General features: G+C 43.5%; 1 protein-coding gene across 1 annotated transcript in view; it reads left to right on the top strand.

Moving 5' to 3' along the window:
* Positions 1-26,262, top strand: part of LOC132819201 (collagen alpha-1(XXIV) chain) — a 429,304-nt gene that overhangs the window by 151,043 nt on the left and 251,999 nt on the right. Inside the window, exons 6-8 of the mRNA XM_060830653.1 lie at positions 7,581-7,634; positions 9,558-9,611; positions 25,527-25,571. Of these exons, the coding sequence (XP_060686636.1) occupies positions 7,581-7,634; positions 9,558-9,611; positions 25,527-25,571 (153 nt within the window). The remainder of the gene's footprint in view (positions 1-7,580; positions 7,635-9,557; positions 9,612-25,526; positions 25,572-26,262) is intronic.

The raw sequence follows: 26,262 nt of genomic DNA, 5'->3' as shown, positions 1-26,262 counted from the left end.
AGCGTTAGCTATAAGGACAAAGGGGATTACCGGGATGTTACCCGATAGCGTTACCCGATAGCATTAGCTATAAGGACAAAGAGGTTTACCGGGATGTCACCCGATAGTGTTAGCTATAAGGAGTGTTTGGACAAACCTGGATTGTTTCTGCTAGAGCGTCGGAGGCTGAGGGGTGACCTGATAGGAATATATAAAATTATGAGAGGCATGGATAGAGCGAATGGTCAGAATTTGTTTCCCAGAGCGGAAATGTTTAATATTAGGTGTCATAGGTTTTAGGTGAGGGGGGGAAGTTTGAAGGAAACTGCAAGATAAGGAAGAATGTCTTCACTCAGAGTTGTGACGCTGTGGAATTCTCTCCCACAGGAAGCTGTTGGGGCCAGTTCATTCGATAGATTCAAGAGGGAGCAGGATGTGGCCCTTGTGGTTAAAGGGATCAAGGGGACTAGGGAGAGGGTGGGAATGCGATACTGAGATTGCATGGTCAGCCATGATCGTATTGAGTGGTGGTGCAGGCTCGATGGGCCGATTGGCCAAATCCTGCTCCTAGTTTCGGTGTTTCTGTGAGACCATTCAGCCCATCATGCCTGCACAAGCTATCCAAAGAACATTGTGACTTAGTGCCAATCTCCTGCCTTTTTCCCCCATTCCCTGCAAGCTATTTCCATCCAAATTCCATACAATTCCCTCTGGGATGCCTCAGTTGGGCCTGCCTCCACCACATTTCCAGACACTACATTCCAGACCCTAACCACTCATTGGGTGAGAAAGTATTGGTTTGTACATCAGCCTTGTTTTGTTTGGAAATCACTTTTAATTTGTGCCCACTCATTCTTTTTACAAGTAAGAACAGATCCTACTTATTTATCCAGCCTGCCATGATTTTGATCTATTAAATCTCTTCTCAACCTTCTTTTCTGTAAGGAGAACAGTCCCAATTACTTCAATCTGTCCTCATCACTGAAGTTTCTTATTCTGGGAACTATTCTTCTAAATCACTTCCATGCTCCCTCTCTAATACATTTGTATCTTTCCCATCGGGTGGCACTCTCGACTGTCCACAATACTCCAGCTGAGATCCAGCAAGTGTCTTATACAAGTTCACCAACATCTCCTTGCTCTTGTGCTCAATGCCTCTGTTAATGATAACGCAGAGGGTACTGTGTGCTTTATCAACTGCTCTCTCCACCTGCCCTGTCACCTTCAATGATGGGTGTGTGTCTACACAAGGTCCATTTGATCCTGCATCCTCTTTAGAATTATACTCCCTACTTTATATTGTCTTTCAATTTTCTTCTAATCAAGATGCATCACTTCACAGTTCTCTGCATTCCATTTCATCCATCTGTCCACTCCACTGACTTACCTATGTCCTTTCGGAATTCTATAATGTCTTCTTCACCGTTTAGGACCTTGATACTGTGGTGGTAATGTCATCAGACTCTTAATGCAGAGAGAGGTGAATGTTGTGAACACATTGGTTCCAGTCCCATCAGGGCTGAGGGTAGGTGTTGAAGTCAATTTGTAACAGCTGGAATATTAGCTAGTTTCAGTAACAGTAACCATGAACCTCTCATCCAGAGTTGTGAAAACCAGCAGGTTCACTAATGTCCTTTATAAAGGGAAGGAAGCTGTGGTCCTTACCTGGTCTGGCCTACATGTGACTCCAGACCCACTGCAATTATAGTTGATTCTTAGCTGGCCTGTGCAAAGGCCAAAAGAGTATCTAGAGTTCAATGATAGTTAAGGATGGATAACAAATGATGATCTTGCTAGTGGCACCCACATCCTGTAACAGAATAAAGAAAAACTCCTAGTGCTGGGGGGTATGCATGGGAATAAGACTCTTGTGATGCAGTGATAATGTTTCTTACCTATGTGTCAGAAGGTTTGAGTTCAAATTCTACACGCTGTCCTTCACCTAACAGGACCAGACAGGTTAATTTTAAAGTATTTGTTTTGCCTGAAAGAAGCCCGTGTTTTTGGAGGGCCTTGTCAGATAATGTGAATTTCTGGAATTAAAGATTAATAAGAAAGGAAAGGATTGTCTGGCTGTGTGAGCTCTGACAGATATCCCCTAGGGACAGCACTGTGGTGAGAGATAGCAACACCCAAGCATTGACTGTTGGAGAAAGTGAGGACTGCAGATGCTGGAGATCAGAGCTGAAAAATGTGTTGCTGGAAAAGCGCAGCAGGTCAGGCAGCATCTAAGGAGCAGGAGAATCGACGTTTTGGGTGTTTCCTGAAGAAGGGCTTATGCCTGAAACGTCGATTCTCCTGCTCCTTGGATGCTACCTGACCTGCTGCGCTTTTCCAGCACCACATTGACTGCTAGAGGGCTATCAGAGGTAACAGTACAGCAGCACAAGGAGAGACCAAAGCTGATGATTTCTGGTAGTGATTAGACAGATAGGGAGAGAGAGAGATGCAACGCAACCTGGGTTGCCTTATACCTCAAAATACAACAAAGAACTGCAGATGCTGGAAATCTAAATCAAAAACAGAAATTGCTGTAGAAACTCAGCAGAGCTCACAAAACCTGTGGAGGAAGAAACAGATTTAATGTTTCAAGTTCAATGACTTTTCAAAGTGTTCACTCCAGCATTGGACGTAAGAATGCAGGTGTAGCAGGCCGTGATTTGGAGATGTCGGACCAGGTTATGGTCCAACAGGTTTATTCGGGGTGTTGCTTCTTCATCAGGGAGCTGTGAAGGACTGTTGATGCTGGAAAGCTAGAGTCGAAAAGCGTGACTGCTGGAGAAGCACAGCAGACCAGGAAGCATACGAAGAGCAGGAGAGGGCCGATGAAGGGCTTAAGCCCAGAACTTTGACTCTGCTGCTCCTCAAATGCTCCCTGACCTGCTGTGGTTTTCCAGCGCCACACTTTTTGACTACATTCACTGGAGTTTAGAAGAATGAGGGGGATCTTGCAGATACTGTAAAATTGAAACTGGATTAGACAGGGTAAAGCTGAAAATGTGTTGCTGGAAAAGCACAGCAGGTCAGGCAGTATCCAAGGAGCAGGAGAATCAATTTTTCGGGCATGAGCCCTTCATCAGGAATGGGCCCTTTCCTGAAGAAGGGCTCATGCCCGAAACATCGATTCTCCTGCTCCTTGGATACTGCCTGACCTGCTGGGCTTTTCCAGCAACACATTTTCAGCGCTGATCTCCAGCATCTGCAGTCTTCTCTTTCTCTTAGACAGGGTAAAGGCAGGAAGGATGTTCCCAAGGACTGGGGTGACTAGGGCTCAAGGTCTAAGGATATGGGATAGGCCATTTACAACAGAGATGAGTTTTCACCCAGAGAGTGGCCAGTCTGTGGAATTCATTCCCACAGGTAGTGGTTGAGGCTAAAGCATCAGATGTTTTCAAGAAGATGCTAGATAAACTTCTTAAGGCTAAAGGGATCAAAGGGTGTGGGGAGAAACTAGGAACAGGGGACTGAGTTGGATGATCAGCCATGATCCTATTGAACGGTGGAGCAGGCTCGAAGGGCCGAATGGCCTCCTGCTGCTCCTGTTTTCTTTGTTTCCATGGAAGCAGGTGGGAGCTGCCGCAGTCAGCAGGACAGACAGTGAGAGGTGGAATAATTGATCATTTAAATATTCCAGCTGTCAAGCGTCTGCTAGTTCACACAAAAGAAAATATTTCTTGACAGTGTTGTTCCTCTCATAAACTTATTTCCCATAAGGTCAAACCAGAGAAAACAAGCCTCCGGCCAAATACATTTTTCCTTCTTAAGATTAACCGGCATTTTGTTAATTGTGACATTTCTAAGTGAAAGGGACTCGGTGTGGTTAATTCAACTTCCAACCAAATTCTTTCACGAGCCAATAATTCAATAAGTATTGAATACTGAACAAATCCATACAATACCGGCTCACTAAGATGAGATAAAGGATCAAAACGTGCCTGGTAGTGGAATATCAGTGAATGCAAAACTCAGTCTGACTCCATCAATAGCTTATTCGACAGGAGTTCCTTTCAACAGGTGCGAATCCCCTCATTTGCATGTCTCAGAGGTCTTATTAACAACAGCTCAAACAAAACTCTGCTGTCCCCAATCATAACTCACACCAATACCTGTTTCCCCAACACCTTTGTGCTGACTGACCTCCACTGGTTCCCATCTACCGGTGCTGTGTTTTTGAAGGTATCATCTTTATCTGCAGATCCCTCAGTAGCCCCTTGCCTCCCTCTCTATGTAATTGCCTTTAGCCCCTGTCAGCAGTTGGAATGCAGCAGTAGGGAGTTTATACTCCAGTTATACAGATATTGTGTGCTGTGAAGGCAGTTCAGAGAAGGTTTCCCAGACTAACATGTGGAATGAGTGGGTAGTTTTATGAGGAAAGATTGGATATGACAGGCTGGTATCTGCTAGAGTTCAGAAAACTAAACGACAACTTGACTCAAACCTGAGGGGACTTGAAGATGTTGTGAAACTTGAAAGGATTCAGAAAAGATTAACAAGGATGTTGCCAGGGTTGGAGGGTTTGAGATATAGGGAGAGGCTGAGTGTGTTTTCCCCAGAGTGGCGGAGGCTGAGGGGTGATGTTATAGACGTTTGTAAAATCATGAGCATAGATAGGATGAATACTCAAGGTCTTTCCCCCAGGGAAGGGGAGCTCAAAGTTAGAGGGCATAGGTTTAGGTGAGAGGGGAAAGATTTAAAAGGGACCTAAGGGGCAATGTTTTCATGCAGAGGATTGTGTGTGTATGGAATGAGCTGCCAGAGGAAGTGGTGGAGGCTGGTAAAAGGTATTTAGATGGGTATATCAATAGGAAGAGTTTAGAGGGGATATGGGCCACATGCTGCCAAATACAGTCACAGAGTCATAGAGATGTTGTGGTTCTGTTCGCCGAACTGGGAATTTGTGTTGCAGATGTTTTGTCCCCTGTCTAGGTGACATCCTCAAGTGCTTGGGAACCTCCTGTGAAGCGCTTCTGTGATCTTTCCTCCGGCATTTATAGTGGTTTGAATCTGCCGCTTCCGGTTGTCAGTTCCAGCTGTCCACTGCAGTGGCCGGTATATTGGGTCCAGGTCGATGTGTTTGTTGGTAGGTTCTGTGGATGAGTGCCATGCCTCTAGGAATTCCCTGTCTGTTCTCTGTTTAGCTTGTCCTATAAAGTAGTGTTGTCCCAGTTGAACTCATGTTGCTTGTCATAGAAATGTGAAACACGGAAACAGACCCTTTGGTCCAACTCGTCCATGTTAACCAGATATCCTAAACTAATCTAGTCCCATTTGCCAGCATTTGACCCATACCCCTCCAAACCCTTCCTATTCATATATCCATTCAGATGCCATTTAAATGCTATAATTGTATCAGCCTCCATCACTTCCCCTGGCAACTCGTGAAAATGTTGTCCCTTAGGTCCCTTTTATATCTTTCCCCTTTCACCCTAACCCTAGTTCTGGACTCCCCCACCCCAGAGAAAAGACCATGTCTATTTTTCCTATCCATGCCCATCATGATTTTATAAACCTCTATAATGTCACCCCTCAGCCTCCATTGCTCAGGGAAAACAGCCTCAGTCTATTCAACCTCTCCCTAATAGCACAAAACCCCCAACCCTATCAACATCCTTGTAAATCTTTTCTAAACCATTTCAAGTTTCACAATATCCTTCCGATAGGAAGGAGACCAGAATTGCACGCAAGAAACCAGAAGTGTTCCTTTCTTATTTCTCAGTTTCTCCCAAATAACTTCCGTGGATGTATTCCCAGGAATATCCTCCCTCAGTAAATAGGACAAGGTTAGTTTAGAATATCTGGTTGGCATAGATAGGTTGTACCAAGGGGTCTCTTTCCCTGCTGTACATCTCTATAATTCTCTGACTCTAAGTTGAAAGATGTTTCCTCTTGTGGTGGAATCTGAAACTAGAGATCACTGCTTCGAAATCAGCAATTGCCCGTTCCAGACAGAGATAAGAAGAATTTTTTGCCTCTCTGTTGGTGATGAGTCTCCAGGAGTCTCTTCCTCCAAAGGTGATCGAAGCAGAATCCTTGAATATTTTGAAGGCAGAGGTAGATTCTTGATAAGTGAAGGGAGGAAAGGGTAGTGGGGTATAGGTGTGACCGTGGAGTGATCCGATCAGCCATCCTCTTAATTAATGGTGGAATAAGGGACTGAGTGGCCTAATTTGTGTTTTCACAGGTGGTCTCTGCACTCCTCGAATCCTCACCCATTCAGCCTCCTCAATTTGAATCGCTCCATCATTTGTGGCCATATTTTTAGCTCCTGTACCCTTCTCCCACCCCTGGAATTCTTTCTCTAATCCTCTCTACCTCATTCTCTTTCTCCCTCCACGTTCTCTTTCTCTGTCATATTGTCTCTGTCTCTTTCTCATTGTTTCTCTCTGTCACATTCTCTCTCACTCTCTCCCTCTCTCTGTCCCTCTCTGTTGCATTCTTTGTCTGTGTCACATTCTCTCTCTCTGTCGCAGTCCCTCTGTCAAATTCTCTCTCTCTCTCTCTGTCAAATTCTCTCTCTTTGTCATATTCTATCTGTCTCTGTCTCATTCCCTCTCCCTATCACATTCTCTCCCTCCCCGTCGCATTCTCTGTCTTTCATTCTCTCTCTGTCACATTCACACTCTCTCTTGCTCTCTCTTGTGATGCTCCTGAAATCCTAAATCTATGAGCAAATATTTGATTCTCCGCTATCTCCTGCGATGACTTGGTGTCAGGTTTCCTGTGATTATTGCTCCTTTGGAGCATCTTGGAATGTATTCCTTGGTTAAAGATACTACAGAAATGCAGGTTGTTGCTCTGTAGTCTGTAAACCGACCAGATTTACCAATCGGAAACCACAGTCTGGATAGACCGTGAAGTGTCCTACTGTTATACTTTGTCTGTTTGCAAGACCTTTCTGATCCATATCCTAAAGAACTTTGCCACAACCAGAGGTGATTAAGTATAAACTATCTGTAAGGAGACGCTATAACAATGCACTCTCCCTTAATCCTTTGCTGTGATGTCAGTCCACACTCAGTGCTCAATCCTAAGGGTAGGATTTTAACCCACAGCCTTCTGACTCACCAGTAGCCAGTGCCAACAAACCTGATGAGGTTGTTTCAACCAGTAAGAAGGGTGCTTTGTTTGAGAATGATTCTCTTAGTTTCAGCCCACTGCTGTACGGTGCACAAGATGCATAAAACCATTGATGAGTAATAGCAAAACATTTTGATGGCTAAGCTTATTTTAATTGAGTTGAATTGAAGCCCTTTAGATGCAAATTCGAGCCTAATGGATGAGCATGTATTTCCATGGCGATGTTAACTTTTTATTTGTTGACTTAATTCTCCAGTGAATGAGAAACTGGGAAGGCAGATGCAATTTGCCTCACATAGATGCTAAATGTCTGAACAAATTAACCTTTCTCTCAATTTGTGGATTGCTCCAAACCAGTCATCAATAATTGCGTTATGTTCACGCAGTACTTACGGTCATTTATATAGCCACAGTTATTCGCATTGCCGATTTGCATTGTCTCATGTTATATCTGATAAGTCACGGTGAGTTGACTTGCCTTATGTTTGTTTATTATGTTGGTGCGTATATAATTCCTACATTAGGGCCCCAAAGGCGAACCTGGCTTATTCCCCATTAAAGCACCATCTGGCGAACAGGTAAATTGGTCTGGGGTCTCATGTGTGTGCCTGTGTCATGGGGAGTCTTCTGTGTAATCGTGTCTGTACTGCCCCTCACTGTCCATCACTGCTCCTTGTCTGCATGGTGCACACTGAATTACTCTGCTCTTTCAAGGAGAATTGGTTATCAGTGAAGTGAGACCTGCAGAGCCTGGTCAATGTGCATGATTTCAGTGTTGAGACATGGTGTTGCAAAGCATCGATGTGTTCTGCATGTCTTGTTTCTGCAGTTGCCATCAGTATTCGATCTGTGTGTGTTTTCTGTTTCATGTTAGTTTGGTTTCGCACGGGGCTGACAGGGTGTGGGCAGGGAGCGCTGGAGGGTCTCACTGCTGTCAATTAACTTTCTGTCTCCTTCTCGCACGAGGTGTTGGGTCTGAGTGACCGTTCCAAGTTGCATGAGATTACTTGAGAGCAGTGGCCTCAACCATTTGTCAGTCAGGCCGGGGTAATCAAACCGGTCACTTTAAACCAGATCAGCACTGGCAGTGAGGAGGTTAGGTACAGGAGGAGGCCATTCAACCCCTTGAACCTATCCCACCATTCAATTAGATTATGTTTGCTTGGGATGTCGTCTCTCTTTACTCACCTTAATATCATGTTCCATGACAATTTCAATTGATCTCAATTCTAATTGTTCAGCTCAAGGGAGATGACACCAGGACTTCTCCAGAAATGCTATTGGATTTATCTCCTGAATGGTGTGGCTCTCATTTAAAGATTCTCCAGCCACTGTTTTCAATTTAAAAATTCCCCCCCATCCCCCTCCTTGTCTCCTCCGTCTCCCTCCCTGTCTCCCCTCCCCATCTCCCCTCCCCATCTCCCTCCCTGTCACCCCTCCCCATCTCCCTCCCTGTCTCCCCTCCCCATCTCCCCTCCCTGTCTCCACCCACCATCCCGTCTCCCTCCACATCTCCCTCTACGTCTCCCATAAACACATAAAGTATTATTTTGTTCATCGTTCCCAATGAAGGAGGAGGGAACACTGCTCTCACGTAATCTCCCGAGGAACAATAACCCTGTAGAAAGTGTGGTTTGACTTACTGTTTCAATTTTAACTCATTCAGACTGTGATACAAAATCTTCTTTGGCCTGAATTCTCAGGGCTCTCTCATTGTTTAGTCAGTCTCCCTCTGGCTGAATCTAGAAGCTCCTTAGTAGCACACAAAAGATGTGCTCACCTGAATTAGTAGGAAGAGTAGGTCATTCAGCCCTTCCATACCTGCTCTGCCATTCATGGCTGGTCTGAATGTAGCTTCTTCTTACATTCCTGCCTGCCCTTAGTAAATATGAGCCCATTCAAATGGGGTGGGGGCAGGAGGAGGGGGAGATCTCTCAAAGACTTCACAGCAAACTGCTGAGGTTTTACTTTGGGAGAGTTGCCTGTGACATGAAGTTGACTCCTCTCGCTCTTTCCCTGTGTTACAGCTGACATCCTCAAACCTTGCAAACTGGTGGGTAACAGCCAGTGTCTCTGGGGGAGGGGGAACAGATGGGTGATGGGAACAGCTTCGCATGATGTCAAACCCAATGGGGAGTATGGATTACAATGAGATCTACGCTCTCATTGTGCCCAGAACAGAGAAGGCAAGAGAAGGCCAAAGGTGTTCAACCGAGCACAAAATCATACAACCCTGATGGCGGCTGTTCTGCCCAATGTGCATATTCTAGCTCTTTGGACAAGTTGTCCAATTTACCCCCCTCCTCCTGCTTTATTTCCAATTACCCTATCATTTTTTCCCTGATATGTTCTCTGAAGTCAGTGTGTTATGTAAACCTTCAACACACACCAACCAGAAGTGATAGTGGAATTCCCTGAAAGTATAAAATATTTAGTTTGACACTTTTGCGCCTCATCTTGTGATTTCTCTCCCTCTCTTTCTCTCTCTCTCTGACACACAGGGGGATCCAGGTCCCATCGGTCCAGTTGGCCCTCCTGGTCCATCAGGTCAAAAGGTAATAAACTTTTTTTTGTTCATAAAATATTTTCATCCAGAGTGTGCATTCAAAGACAAAAAAACCCCCAAAATATTGGAATGTTTTGAGCCTGGTTTCTTTTGTATATCCGGTGAATTTTAACACAGTGTTTTCTTACAGATAGTGAGTTTTGCTTGCTAAAAGACAGAATTGTTTCAGGAAAAGTTGAATTTCAACAGGCGATCCTAACCTGCTCAGGGAATTTAAAATGCCAGAGAGTAATGTCATTGTACAGCAATAATTTGAAGTCTGTCTTGGGGATGTATCTGAAATGAGCAAAGTTTCCACTTTCAATACATGGTATTCCATTGATGGCACCAGGACCTGTCTGTGACTCTAACCATCCCCTGGTTGAGTTTCCATTTTCTTCACCTTCATAATTCCAAAACCTTGCAGCCTTCTTCCTTACTCCCCTCCAGTCCCAGCTACCCATCACTGCCCTGTTCTCAGTAACTGACCTTGGGTGGCATGGTGGCTCAGTGGTTAGTACTGCTGCCTCACAGAACCAGGGTTAAGTCCCCACTTCGGGTGATTGTCTATGTGGAGTTTGCACATTCTCCCCGTGTCTGCGTGGGTTTCTTCCGGGTGCTCCGGTTTCCTCTCACAATCCAAAAATATGCAGGTCAGGTGAATTGGCCATTCGAAATTGCCCGTAGTTTGAGGTGCGTTTGTCGCGGTAAAATATATTGTAGGGGAATGGGTCTGGGTGGGTTACTCTTCAGCGGGTTGGTGTGGACTTGTTGGGCTGAAGGGCCTATTTCCATACTGTAGGGAATCAAATCTAATCCTTGTTTTCAGATCCAACCTCCGTGCCCCTCTGGGATGTCTGTGCTGTATTAATTCCTGCCTTGAGCTTGGTTCTCATTGCTCCACCATTGGTAGCTGAGCTATTGAGCTGCCTAAATCCTAAACCTTTTGAATTCTCTCCCTGGGTCTCTCTCCCACAGGCTGAGAAAGGGATTAAAAGGGAATCCTGGCCTTCATAGATTATCTTACAGGCTATAAGAACAAGGAAGTTATGACAAGCCTTTTTGAACTACTGCTTCAGCCTTGGCTGGTGTCTGGACCTTCGACATGGCTGAGGAAAGATTTTCAAGAATGATGAGGAACTCCCACTTCAGCGCTGGTGAAGAGTCACCTAGACATGAAACATTAACTTGCTGTCCCTCCCTGGATACTGTCTGACCCATTGTAATCTCCAGCATTTGTTGCTTTCAGTTTTGGCAGTGATTTGCTCCAGCCCTGGAATAGATTGTTAAATCTGCATTGTTCTCTTTGGAGAAGTTAGAGAGGACACTGGTTCAGGGTGGTCAAAATCAGTGCTGGGAAAAAGCCCAAAGAGAGGAGACTCTTTGCTTTAACATTGTTTCTGAGTGCAGGTTTCCTAAGGGAACCACAAGGTAAGGTTATATCTCCTCAACATCGTGCCTTCTACCCTTACAGAGTGTAGTATCTTGCCTTCAGGTCTTCCATCCAGGACTGATACTGGGCATTGAGTCATTGAACCACAGAAACATATATCCATATGGCAAAGTATGCAAGGCAGAGACAGATTAGTGCCAATTATGGATAGGTCATGGCTGGAGAACTATGTATCATTGTAGTGCCACAGTTTGCTTTGGGTTGAGAGCAGTCTCAGTTCACTAAGACTCCAGGAGGTAGATTATGAGGAGACATTAAATAATGAGCTTTGAATACCCTGGAATATACAAGGTTCTAAAGGAGTTGCTAATGACAGGGGGGACAGCAACAGCCCTGTTAGCTAGCATGTGCCACTTTGATGCTCACCATGATGACATTGGCTAACACCAAAAACACCTTCATTCATGGGATGAGGATGTTGCTGATTGGTCCAGTATTTATTGCCTATCCCTCACTGCCCTTGAGAAGAGAGACCGAGGGTTTCAGACACGTAGATCTGTGAAAGTTTTATCATAGGTAGACAAGGAGAGTAAGGAGTTTAGCGCACTTGTGTTCATCATGTGGACTATTGATTATAGGAGTTGGGACGTCACATTGAGATTGTACAAGACATTGTTGAGTCCTCTTCTGCAGTATTGTGTCCAGTTCTGGTTGCTGTTATTGGAAGGATGTGATTAAATTGGAGAGATTTGAGAAAATATTGAACAGGATGTTGCAGGGACTGGAGGGTTTGCGTTATGAGGAGAGGCTAGATAAGCTGGAACGTTTCTCGCTGAAGTGTAGGAGGCTGAGGGGTGATCTTATAGAGGTTTATAAACCCATGAGGGTGTGTAGGTAAGGTGAATGGCAAAGGTCTTTTTCCTAATGTGGGGAGTTCAAAACTGGGGGCATAGGTTTAAGGTGAGAGAAGAAAAATTTCAGAAGAACATGAGTGACAACATTTACACACAAGAGGATGATTTGCATATGGAATTAACTTCCAGAGGATGTGGTAGATGCAGGTACAGTTACAATGTTTAAAAGACATTTGGACAGCTACATGAATAAGAAAGCTTTAGAGGGACATGGGCCAAGTGCAGACATAGGATTAGTTTAATTTAAGAAACTTGGGTCAACCTGGACGAGTTGGACCGAAGGGTCTGTTTCCATGTTGTATGACTCCATGACTCAATGAGGTGGTGGTCAGCTACCTTCTAGAACCACTGCAGTCCATTGCTGTAGGTTGACCCACAATGCCCTTAGGAAGGGAATTCCAAGATTTTGACTCAGCAATGGTGAAGGAATGGTGATATCTTTCCAAGTCAGGATGGGGAGGGGCTTGGAGAGGAACTTGCAGGGAATAGTGTTTCCATGTATCTGCTGCCTGTGGCCTTCTAGATTGAAGTGGTTGTTGGTTTGGGAAGTGCTGTCTAAGGAGCCTTGAGGAATTTATGCAGGGCATCTGCCACTGAACTTTGGTGGTGGAGGGACTGATGGTGCCAGTCATGTGGGCTGCTTTGTCCTGGATAGTGTCAAGCTTCTTGAGTGTTGTTGGAGCTGCAACCATCCAGGCAATTGGGGAGTATTCCATCACCCTCCTGACCTGTACCTTGTAGATGATGGAAAGGCTTTGGGGGGTCAGGAAGTGAGGTACTTGTTGCAGTATTCCCAGCCTCTGACCTGCTCTTGCGGCCACTGTTTTTATCAAATTTCAGTAACGGATAGCTATTTTCTGATGAATCTCCATGGCAACACCTTGACTGCTGAGAGACACTTGCCAACTAACCAATGGCATGTGGAGTATAAATTGATGTTCCCTTAGAGGCCTTGGCATTCATGTAAATCTGTCCTGATGAGGACAGGGCAGTACATGTTGTCTACATGTCCAGGCTTTAGCAAGGCCTTAGACAAAGTCCCTCATCGCAGGCTGGTACAAAAGGTGAAGTCACATGAGCTCTGTGGTGAGATGGTATAAGTTGGATTCAGAATTGACTTAGTCATAGATTGTAGTTGAAGAAGGCTGATTTTCTGACTGGAGATCTGTGACCAATGGTGACACCCCTGTTTGTAATATATATATAAATGGTTTGAAGGAGAATGCAGGTGGCCTGATTCTTAAGTTTGCAGATGACATAAAGATTGGGGTTGGCTGCCAGGAGGATTGTGAGGATACAGCAGGATACAGGTAGGCTGGAGACTTGGGTGGAGAAATTGCAGATGGAGTTTAATCTGGACAAATGTGAGGTGATGCATTTTGAAAGATCTAATGCAGGATGGAAGTATAGAATAAATGGCAGAACTCTTACTTGCATCGACGTACAGAGGAATCCAGGCATACAGGCCCACAGTTCGCTGAAAATGGCAACACAAGCAGATAAGGTGATAAAGAAGGCTCCCAACATGCTTGTCTTCAGCAGTCGGGGCATGGAATATAAAAATTGGCAAGAGTGTGGTTCTGGAACAGCATAGCAGGTCAGGCAGCATCCAAGGAACAAGAGAGTCGACGTTTCAAGCATAAGACCTTCATCAGAAATGAAGGGCTTATGCTCAAAACATCGATTCTCCTGTTCCTTGGATGCTGCCTGACCTGCTATGTTTTTCCAGCACCACACTCTTGACTCTGATCTCCAGCATTTGCAGTCCTCACTTTCTCCTAGAAAAACTGGCAAGTCATGTTGCAGCTGTACAGAACTTTAGTTAGGCCACATTTGGAGTATTGTGTATAGTTCTGGTCACCACATTACCAGAAGGATTTGGAGCGGGCACAGAAACAGTTTACCAGGATGTTGCTTTCGAAGGTATTAGCTACAGGAAGAGATTGGAGAAACTTGGCTTGTTTTCACGGGAACATCAAAGGATGAGGAGCAGCCTGATAGATGCTTATGAAGTTTTGAGAGACATGGATAGAACTGACAGAGTCTTTTACCTAGGGTAGAAATGTCATTTACTGGAGGCACTATGTTTAAGTAAATTTAAAGGCGATATGAGAGGCAAGGTGTTTATGCAGAGGGTGGTAAGTGGCTAGAAGGTGCTGCCTGAGGCAGTGGTTGAGGTTAATATTATGGCTGTACCAGACATTGGTAAGGCCACATTTGGAGTACTGCATACAATTCTGGTCACCCTGCTATAGGAAGGATGTTATTAAACTGGAAAGGGTGCAAAAAAGATTGACAAGGATGTTATCGAGACTGGAGAGTTTGAGCAAGAGGGTGAGGCTGGCTCAGCTGAGTTGATTTTCCTTGGAGCGTCAGAGGCTGAGGGGTGACTTTACATACATTTTGTAAAATCATGAGGGGCACGGATAGGATAAATAAACAAGGGTTTTTTTTCTCAAGCTAGGGAAGTCCAAAACAAGAGGCATAGGTGTAGGGTGAGAGGGGAAAGATTTAAAAGGGACGTGAGAGGTAACTTTTTCACAGAGCAGGTGGTGCATATATGGAACTAGATGCCAGAGGAACTGAGAGAGGGTGGCACTGTGGCTCAGGATTGTGTATACAAATCACAATCCTCCTACATTCTTAGAATGCTTTAAAGACAAGAATATGAGACTATTTTGTTGGAGTCTTATATTATAGACTTTTAATTTAAAAATCATACATGTTGTAGGTTGTAAGAATGTAATCGCAGATGCGTTATCATGTATTTTACTGATAAAGTTTAGATGAGATTTGTATTGACTTAATGTATATAGTTATATGGGAAGAAGTTAAAGTGAACTTAGATTAAAGATCGGTATATTTCGGTAATGTGTTTGAAGAATAGAAAAAAAGAAGGCATCTTTTCATTCTGATGGTTCATTTTTTCTTAAATCTTTCAACTGCATTCTATGCTCCTGAGACAGATACCTTACTAACCTACCCCACACCTCAAGGACTTCTTCATTTTTAAATCTATTTTGAGGCACATCAAAATCCACATCATCTGGATTTGATTCCTCACTCCGTGGGGCAGTAACTAACACCTGTTTCTCCAGTTCTTTCTCTCTAGTATAATACAGTTTCAACATGTTCACATGACATACCTGATACCTTTTTTTTTATCTGGCATCTTTACTAGATAGTTCACCTGACTCAACTTTTTCTCAATTTGATAAGGACCACTAAACCTGGCTTTGAAGGGATCTCCTATCACTGGTGACAGTACTAACACGTCATCCCATTGGGAAAACGTCCGAGCCTCAGGGTTTTTATCTGCCACCTGCTTCATTCTACACTGTGCCCTCTTTAGGTGCTGTTTAGCTAACTCACCTATTCGATTTAATCGCTCCCTCACCTCCGATACATAAACTAAGTGTGAGATCTCTGACTTTGGTCCTGTCAATTTGTCTTTAATTAATTTCAAAGGGCCTCTCAGTCATGACCGAATATTAACTTGAAAGTAGTGAACTGAGTAGATTCATTTGTTGCATCTCTAATGGTAAACAATACGAATGGGATATGTCTATCCCAATCATTCCGGTAATCCTGACAGTATGCTCCCAAAATGGTCTTCAAGGCCTGATGCCATCTTTCTAAAGCTCCCTAAGATTCAGGATGATACACACTGGATTTAAAAGTGCTGTATACCTAAGCTATCCATAACCTCCTTAAACAGCCTCGCAGTAAAATTTGACCCTTGGTCCAACTGAATCTCTCTGGGTAGCCCATTTCATGTGAAGAAAGCTACTACCCTTTTTGCTTTGATACTCCATAGTGGAATTGCCTCTGGAAATCTGGTGGACACATCCATTATGGTTAATAAGTGCTGGTTCCCACTTTTAGTTCTCAGGAGGGGATCTACACAATCAATTATAACCACGTGAAAGGGTCTTCAAATGCAGGAATTGGCATCAAAGGGCCTGGTTTTATTCCCGCCTGTGGCTAACCTACAATTTGGCATATATGACAGATAGAACAAAAGTTAAACACATCCTTGTGCATTCCAGGCCAATAAAAATGTTTTTGAACCTTAACCTGAATCTTTCACACTCCTAGGTGACCCTATACAGGTAGTTCATGTGCTACCGTAACACTTCCTGTCTGTATGCTACTGGCAACAGAATCGGGTGCACTTCAGCCCATTTCTCCTCTGCACTAATCTGCCGTGGTCTCCATTTCCACCTGAGGGTTCTACCTTTCAGATAATAACCTTCTGGAATATTCTCTGCCTCCTTTTCAGAGTACACATCCACAGATATATCTTTTATCATCTTGTGTTGCTTTTACAATTTCCTTAGACTTTCAGGACTAAACACTTCTGTCTGACCCTCTGCCTGTTCAGGTTTTTCCCCACACCATTACGTCAAACAGAGTGTCTGCTAACTGAACCTCAACTCCTTCAACTTTCTCTTTTCACTTTGCGACTTATGATAGGGAGATCTGGTTACCACACAGTGTGGGGAAATACCAGGATATTTCTGTTTTACCTCCTCAGTTTTTTAGTCTTCCTTGGGCTTCCCCACAACAAGGGGTGTCACTCCCATCTTGGATCCTGCAAAATCATTTCCAAGAACAAACTGAATTCCTGGAACTGACACTTGATCAATCATTCCTTCTGTAACCTCCCCAGCCTTGAGTTGGCACTCTAACCTGATCTTACATAGGGGAACGCTAAATTTCTGCCCATCTATCCCATAGATTACCACACTCTCAGATAACGGATCAGAAAGTGTGTATATTTGCTCATCCCTTACTATCAGTGACTGGTTAGATCCTGTATCTCTCAAAATTCTAACCTCTTGTCCTTCTTCCCCTGTTCTTTCTGAATAAACGTTACCTACAGAGGTGAATTCTGTGCAGAGATCAGGTACTAACTCCATACCCAGCCCCTGTCCAGGCTGTGCACTCTCCTGCAGCTCCTTTACTACCTTCACTAACGCCACTGTCTGAGCTTATTTTATCACATCTTTTCCCACATGCCTTTCTTTTACGACTAGCACTGTGACTGTATGTGTCCCACTTTACCCCAGTGGAAACACCTGAGGCCTTTCACCTCCTTTCCATCCTCTTGGGCTTCTTTTTTACCCTGTGGTAAATTCTTACCAGTGATTGCTACTCTAGGTTTCGTAATGTAGGATCTCCCCTTCTCCCAACTTTTATCCCTCACAGGACAGCATTCTGGCCAGAAGCTTGTCTTATGCACCAACATGTGCTCATCTGCTAATTCTGCTGCCGTTCTCACTTCCTGAACTTTCTGTTCCTCCACGTGAATTCTTACCATCTCTGGAAGTGAGGTTTTAAACTCCTCCAGCAGAATAATCTCTTTTAGAGCCTCAAGGTCTTCGCTATTTTAAAGCCCGCATCTATCGATCAAAATGACTATGTTTAATGTTCGTGAACTCAATATAAGTCTGACCTGGTTCCTTCCTTGTGTTTCTGAACCGCTGTCTATATGCTTCTGGTACCAATTCATAATCACTTAAAATAGTCTGTTTAGCCTCTTCATAATCTCTTGACCCCTCATCTGACAGCACAGCTAATACCTCACTGGCTCTGCCTTCCAGTTTCGTCTGAAATAGCATTACCCGTAAATCCTCGGATCATTCCACCTGCCGAGCCAGGTTTTCAAATTAAATAAAGAAACCTTCAACATCTTTCTCATCAAAATGTGGCAGAGTTTTGACATATTTATATCTATCTCTACCTTCTCTTTTAATTTCCATCCTGTTAATTTGACTTTGTGACTAATTCTCTCTCTTTTTTTGTCTCTTCCTTTCTTCTCTCTCTCTTTGCTCAGCCAAGAACCTTCTCTCTCTCTTTTTCCCCTCTTTGTTTATCTTCTAACTCCATTTTCCTCAATTGTAATTTAAGTTTTTCTACCTTGACTGCACTTGTCTGTCTCTCTGGCATACCTAAGTGTTTGAGTAATTCCCTTACAATTTCAGCTTTACTTTTCCCCTGATTAAACCCAAATCTAATTTCTTTGCTAATTCTGGAAGTATGGCCTTTTTCTTTCCTTCTAAACTGCTTTGGTAAATTTGAGAATCATCTTCAAATCCCAAAATCTCTTTAGCAATTTTAAGAGCCACTTCTCGCATTTTTAATTTAATCAACCACAAGTCACCAAAATTAAACAAATTGCCTCACCTAAGTTTTATTTAAAGATTTAGGACACTAGCTTGCAAGTGTTTAAATCTCAGTCTAAACATGAATCTGAGACCCCAAACTGTTATGTACTGGGGTAAACCCTCCTGCTTAATTTAAAACTGCAACACAGAAAAGAGTTTCCGTGTGCAGTAATCTGTGAAAATTCAAGAGGCCAAGAACTATTTAAAGTCAAAAATTCACAACTTTATTTCTTAAAGTATAACAGAGAATAATCACCTGACAATTATTCACAACTCCTTCCTTTAACCTATCTTTTACTTTCCCTTCTACAATAGTAGTCCAGTAAAACCCCCGATTAAGATTTACTAAAATTCAAATTTTCAAAACCAGCCAGATGTCGAATCTTCTCTTTATATCTTCCTCTGTCTTCTTTTCTTCTTCTTAGGGATTTTTGTTTCACAGGTTATTGATCAATAAAGGTACCTTCAAGAGAGCTATTCTCTGGGCAGTCTGCAGATGCTGGTGGCTTGGCAATTCTTTTCCTAACTGTTCAATGTTTCCTAGTCTTATACCTCCAAAGGATCGGATTGTGCCATTGGTTTTTAATGTTGGCAATATGCTCAATTCAAACTTGATTGGAGTTTGGTATTTTTTGGAATATAATTTAAACTGATTGGCCTAATTTGAATTTGTTTTGTCATCTCCAAGCAACCAGCTAATTGAGTTGTTCAACCAAATGTTATATTATACCTTGATCAGAACACTTGGTGCTGTGTCAGGTGGTTCTGCTAGCTTTTAACTCACTTAAAGGTACAATATGTCCACATCTTCATAACAGTGGATTACTCTTTGGTGGGTCAGTATGGACTTGTTGGGCCAGATGGCCTGTTTCCACACTGTAGGGATTCTGTGATTCTATGAGGTGAGTACAATGACAACATTTAAAAGATATGTGGACAGGTACAGGGTTAGAAAAGATTACAGAGACAGGGAAGAAATGCAATCAAATGGGACTGGTTCAGTTTGAGAAACTTGGAGGAGTGAACCAAGGGTTCTGTTTCTGTATTACATGGCTCGGTGACTCTACAGCAGCAATGTTTAACAGGCACCTTGACAGATATATAACTAGGCAGGCAATAGAGGGATTTGGACCATCTAGAGGCAAAGGTTAGTTTCAAAAGGCACCATGTGTCAGTGTACTCTCGTTGGGTCAAAAGGCCTATTCCTGTGCTGTTCTGTTCCGAGTGCAAAATGAGAAGCTTTGAGGTTATTTTCAGCAAAATTCAAATGATATTCCAGCAAATAACTAAATGGAAGTGTCTTCCTGCATATTTCTTCATCATGCCTAACTCTTTACCATTTGCTTGAAAACTAAATAAGGTTTCTGTTGAATATTTATCAAAGTGATAATCTTTGACATTTAATTTGCGACAAAGTTCACTGCTGCATGATATGCCCACATCTGATTTTGAATGAGGCATAAGGAGGCAACTATTCTTTAGGCCTTGATGATATGTTGATTAAATATACAGCAAAGTAATTGTTGTTCAGGAATCGTTAGTCAGACATTGCCTTCTGTGTCACAAACTCCATTCCAATGTCACCAACTCTATCTCATTTCCTGGCTCCTGTCTTCACAAGGCTCAGTGCCTAATTCATACTTGATGCTGTTCAGTGAAATATTTCCCAGGGTCATTGCTGGAATGAGTGAGTTGTTTTATGGGGGAAGGTTGTACAGACAGAGTCTGTAACTGTAACTGGAATTTAGAATAGTCAGAGGTGAATTTATGGAAATATCTAGTATCCTGAGGGGTGATGACAGGATGGGTGTGGAGAGAATGTTTCCTTTTGGGGGGGGGAATCTAGAAAGCGCTGTTTAGGAAGCAGGCGTTGTCCATTTAAAGCAGAGATGAGGAGGATTGCTTTCTGACAGAGGGTCCTGTGTGTTTCAAACACTGCTTCCACCACCATTTGAGCACAAGAGAGTTTGACTATTTTTGTGATGAAGGTAGACAGCTTCTAGCTAAGCTTGGAGTCTGTCATAACTCAGGACTCCTGACTGGAAAAAATTATTTATTGTTGAGCACCATAATGGAGCTACCACTCATGGTCTACATAGACTAATCCCAACCCGGGCCAGGCATGCTGCAGATCCATCCCTCAGTCTGCTTTGTAAAGGGCTCAGGTTATGAGGTGAATGGGCCATTCAGCACACCGAGTCTGCTCTGCCATTCAGTGAGTTCATGGCTGATCTGGTAATCCTCAATTCCATTTTCCTGCCTTTCCCCCATAACCCTTGAACCCCTTACAGATTAAAAATCTGTCTATCTTAGCCTTGAAAATATTTAATGATCCAGTCCAACAGCCTTCTGTGGTAAACAAGCCCACAGATTCACTCCCCACTAAGTGAAGAAATTCCTCCTCATGAGTGCTACCCCTCACTGCACCCTTTGGCCCTAGTCTCTCCCACACGGGGAAACAACCTTTCCACATCGATCTTGTTAAGTTCCCTAAGAATTTTAATAAAGTTACCTCTCATGGGTACTGGCCGAACATACTCAATCTCTCCTCAAAGGACATTCAGAATCAAAGAGTGTGTGGTGCTCGAAAAGCACAGCAGGTCAGGCAGCATCTGAGTAGCAGGAGAATCGACGTTTGAGGCATAAGTCCTTCATCAGGAATTAGTCTCATTCCTGATAAAGGGCTTATGCCCAAAACGTCAACTCTCCTGTTCCTCAGATGCTACCTGACCTGCTGTGCTTTTCCAGCACTATACACTCTTTGACTCTGATCTTCTGCACCTGCAATCATCACTTTCTCAAAGGATACTCCCTCCATCCACAGGATCAGCTGAGTGAACCTCCAATGACAGTATATCTCTTCACAAACAAGAACATAGATTGCTGGAAAAACTCAGTAGGTCTGGCAGTATCTGTGAAGAGAAATCAGAGTGAACACTTCAGGCCCGGTGACCCTTCCTCAGAACTTTACTAAAGTTTGTTATATCTCATATTGGATAAGTTACCCAAAACTGTTCACAGTATTCCTGCTGCGTTGTACAGTTTTAGCAAAACTTCCTTATGTTTATATTCCATTCCCTTTGAAATCACGGCCAACATTCCATTTGCCTTCCCTGTTACCCACTGAAGTTGGTTGTTAGGTATTAGTGACTTCTACTGAAGACTCCCAAATCCCCCTTCAACACCCTTTACTAGTCTAGCCCCTCCAACCTAATCCCATCGCAGTAATCGCCTTGTCCCTGGAACCGTTCTTGTAAACCTCCTCTGAACCCTTGTTCCCTCCTCAAAGTATGGTGACCAGAGCTGGATGCAATACCATAGTTGTGCTTTGGCTAGTGTTTTACTCAGGTTCAGTATTAACTTCAGAAACAAAACCAGAAATTGTTGGGGAAACTCAGCAGGTCTGGTAGCACCAGTGAAGAGGAAGCAGAGTTTGTGTTTCGAGTTTAGTGATCCTTCTTCAGAACAGACAGAGCCTTCCACGCATACTGCCAGACCTGCTAAGTTTCTCCAACAATGCCTGTTTTTGTGTCTGATTTCCAACAGCTGCGGTTCTTTGTTGTTTTCAGTTCAGTGTTAACTTCCCTGCCTTTATTTGTCAAGCTCCTCGGTTGAGGGACCTGGTGCCTCATCGCTCCAAACTGCAAACAAATAAACTAATTAACATCAGAGGTAGGCCATTCAGCCGGCCAAGCACATTCCAACACTGGTTAAGATCAGGGCAGATGCATCCACCTATCACCATCCCACGAACCTTTCCCCCAGCACCCCCCTCCTCCCATTTATTTCTGAGCTCCCTTCCCCCTCCCCAGTCCTGATGAAGTGTCCTGACCTGAAACATCAGCATTCCTGCATCTCTGATGCTGTCTGACCTGCTGTGCTCTTCCAGCTCCACTTTAACTCGACGCTGAACATCCAGCATCTGCACCCCTCACTATCAGCAATGATAGCAGGGCAGATCTGATTGTAACATAAATCCACACCTGCTCCCGAGAACCTTTCACGTACTTTGTCTTCAAGAACCTGTCTTTCTCTGCCAAAGAATATTCAAAGGCTCTGCATCCATTGCCTTTTGAGAAAGAAAATTCCAAAGACCCACGCCCCTTTGAGGGAACATAACCACTTTTCATCTCCATCTTAGATGGATAACCCTTAGTTTTTATACAGTGGCTCAATTTCTAAGTGAGCTTGTTAATTTGAAGGACATTATTCAACTAAATGTAGTCTAAATTATCTTATGGGTTTGTTTTTCACTTTCTGGAGAGGTAGAAGAAGGTTTGGCGTTCAGACAAAGTGCTGGGAATACAGAGCAGGTCGGGTAGCCATTGTAGAGAGAGAAACCGAGTAAGTTTTTCAGATCAGTGGCCTTATCACAGAGCACCAGGAGTGATTTGTCAGGGCAGTAAACTAGAAAGTTAACTCCAAGGTGACAAACCGGTGATATCTCCTTTACTTCTCTCTCACACAGGTGGGTATTTCCAGTGTTTAGTTCAGATTTGCAGCATCTGCAGGATTCTGTGATGATTGAATATTTGCTAGGGCTGTACGTTTAGCTTCAGTGTTGGCTTCCCCTGCTCAGTTGTCCAGATAAATAATCTTATGACTGAACATTTGGAGTGGGAATGCATAATAGATTGAACTGTCTCCAGCTTTTGAAAAATAATCTGTTTTGGTTTTTATTCCTAATTACCAAAACCCTCTCTTTCCAGGATTCTCACTGTCACACCAAGTACTTAACAAATAAAGGAACATTGGATCGAGCTGGGGAAAGAGAACGTTGAAAGAGTTCTCCACTGCTCTCACAGTGATTTCACTGACAAGATTTCCGCTTGCAGGCAATCCCACACTAGGGGCCATAAATATAAAATGTTCTTTAAAATCCAGTCAGGAATTCAAGAGAAACCACTTTCCTCAGAAAGTGAAGAGGAGGTGGAACTCACTCCCACAGGGAGTGGTCAAAGTGATTTAAAGTGATCTGCGCATAAAGCAAGCATGGTGTGGGGAAAATATTTTACCCAGTGAGTAGTTCAGTGATGGAGTGCACTGTCCTGAATGTGGTGGAGGCAGGTTTCAACTGAGGCACTGGAGGGAATTGGATGCTCATTTGGATGGAAATAGAGCACAGAGATATGGGGGAAAAAGGAGGAGATTGGCGCTATAGAATAGAAACAGTGCAGACATCAGTGATCTCCTTCTGCACTGTAATAATTCTATGATTCTTTGAATGTTTTTGATGCATTTTAGAGGAACCGAGTTAACACTACACCTCACTGAGACGGCATACTGGAAATCAGGCCCCACTGTTTGAAAAGAGATAAAGCATTTTAAAAGTCCACAGGATTCCCCACTTTCCCTGACTTAGGTTGAGAGAAAACATGGGCTTAGTTTTGTAGTTAACAAGAATTACTGTTTATTACAAGTGAATAACCACACCTACTGATAAATAATAATGAATTACTGGCAAAAAAAACCTTTATTAATTAAAAACTCTAATCCTTTTACAAGCTTCTTCTTTACGCACAGACAAGAAAAAAAAGTGTAGGTGTTATGGGTGGGAGGAAAGGCTGGGAAAGCAGTTCAGTCATTCCTGGATTCAAGGGTTTGCAGAGATGGTTCATTTGCTGGTTATAACCCCACTTCCTGGTCTTCCATCTGCAGATGCTGTCACTGGTTTGGCAGGAAGTACACAGTGAGGCTCACTCACATTTATAAAAGGTCTCTGACATATTAATTAAAAATCGCAGGTTATAGAAATTGCTGTAGGGGAAAACAAAGCTGCTGTTCTTCCAAGTTAAGGTGGCTTTTAGTGCAGAGAACTGAGAGGTCTGATGGTCTTCACTGTGCCTTGTTCACAGCATCAAGATGTGTGATTGGTTTCCTGAGCCATTAGCAGGCAGAAGATGTTTGTCATCAATAACTGGTCACTAGTCCCCAGTGAATCAACTACTAGTACCAACCACCTATACACAGCCCCCTGGCTCTAGCTCATCTGTGCACTGCACTTCAGTTACTGCTGGAACCAGTAGCTGTGTAAATAGTGCTCCCCATGAACGTCAGGCTGTTTGTTTCCAAAGCATACACTAATCCTTGGTTTTAAAACTTTTCTCGTTTTAGTCCACAATCAAAAATACAGAAAAGTAAAAAGATACAGTGTCTAAAAAACAAGAGGGAGAGAGGGGGACAGATGGTTGCGATGATAGGGTGAGCTGAAGCAGAGCTGAGAGAAGGTTCTTCTGAAGTAGCTATCTCAGTCTGGACTAATAGTGTTACTGTGCTGGGAAATTCTCTGTAATTGTTGGAGTTATTTGTGACTACAGTCACGTGACAAATGCGTACAAGAGCACAAGGCAAGGAGATTAGGTTAAGTGTCTTCTCAGTCACTGGTCAAGCTGTCCAGTGGGAAGATTGTGGATCCCTGCATCTAGGGGAGGGTGTCAGGACCTGAGAGACAATGCAAAGGAGATTTACCGGAATGCTGCTGGAGATTTCCGTTCTGGGGGAGGCTGGAGAAACTGTGAATGTTCCCTTTCAGAGCAGGGAAGGTGAAGAGATCAAATCATGTCGGTCAAAATCATGACGGGTTTTGTTTGGACAAATCAGATGAAAGTATTTCCAGTGGCAGGAATGTCCAGGGGAGACAGATTAAAGGGAATTGGGAAAAGGCACAGAGGGCAAGATGAGGATTTTCTTTTGATCTGGAATACATTGCCTTAAAGAGTGGTACAAATAGCTTCAATCATAAATTTTGAAAGAGAATTTGATTAATGTTTGACAGAGAAACCCCTTAGAGGGTGATCGGGAAAGAATAGGAAGAGAGAGCCTTATTGGATAAATCTTTCACAGACACAGTAGGTCAAATGGCATCATTCTGTGCTGTCATTTTTAATTCTACATATTTTTGTTCAATTGTATTATGACCTTGCAGTATTTGGCAAAATGTAGAGGAAGAGATTGCTTGAAAGGGTGTGTAATTCTGCTTTGAATAAATGTGTCCCTTTTTAAAGTCTTCTCAGGCAAATATTATAATTACAGAGGATATGTGAGGGTGGCACAAGGGAGGTGGGCATGCCATGGTAGCAGGTCAATATTGCTGCAAGCAAAGAGATTTGGGTTCAAGGTTATCTAGATGGACGTCATAGAATAGGAGTTCCCTAATTGGGGCTGTTGATCTGGTCCAATCAGGGAGTCCTGGCTGACAGATATAACAGGAGTGTTTGTGTTCACTCTGAAAGCTGGCTCTCAGGGAGCTGGATCAGTGTCAAGAACTCTCCACGTGTAACTAAAGGGTCTGATGAACACTGAAAAAACAAATGAATTAACTTTGCATCTTCAGTGTCTCCCTGATATTAACTACACTGTGGAATTGATTTGAGTTGTTGGCACATTGTGTTAAGTTTCACTGTCTGGTCATGGAAGATATTTCATTTTTTCTAATATTTCTCTTTTAGGGTCCCAAAGGATATCCAGGGGCACTTGGACCTCCAGGGGAACGTGTAAGTAATGTCCTTTTCCATCATTCTGTTGTGTGGTCACTTGTTATTTCTCAGGTGGTGGACTTTTAAGTTGCTGTTCCCCAAGCTGCTACCCATATTCTAACTCACCCTCAGCCCTGTCTTTCGATCACTCCTTTGATCAGTGAATGGGGAAAGGCAGGCAAGTGGAGGTGAGGATTATCAGATCAGCTGTGATCTCATTGAGTGGTGGAGAGGACTCAATGGGCAGAATGGCCTACTGCTGCTCCTATTCCTTATGGTCTAATGGTCCTGATCCAGCAGTACTTCTGTGGGAACAGTGTTAGGATCTGGCAGGTTTTTGACTGAGGTCTCCACAAGGTTCCTCAGCTGTCCTTCCCATCACCTCCACCAGGCATTGACTCTATCCCATTGCCTTCCTTCCCTTGTCCCACTGGAGGCCCTGACATGGCCAATTCAGCTCAGAGGTGGGCCATTCTCCATCCTGGCCCCCAGTAAGGAGGGATTGTCTTAAGAGCAAAGGTTAAACAGGTTGGGACTCTACTCCCTGGGGTTTAGGCGGATGGGCGGTGATCTCATTGAAACATATCAGATTCCTAAGGGGCTTGACAGGGTCAATGCTGAGAGAGTGTTTCCCTTCATGGGAGAGTATAGGACTTGGGGATATATTCTCAGAATAAAGGGCCACTGATTTAAGTTGGAAATGAGGAGG

This window comes from Hemiscyllium ocellatum, chromosome 9 (assembly GCF_020745735.1).
Source record: "Hemiscyllium ocellatum isolate sHemOce1 chromosome 9, sHemOce1.pat.X.cur, whole genome shotgun sequence".
Taxonomy (NCBI): Eukaryota; Metazoa; Chordata; class Chondrichthyes; order Orectolobiformes; family Hemiscylliidae; genus Hemiscyllium; species Hemiscyllium ocellatum.
Note: the sequence above shows the minus strand (reverse complement) of the source record. Positions and strands in the feature narration are given on the sequence as shown.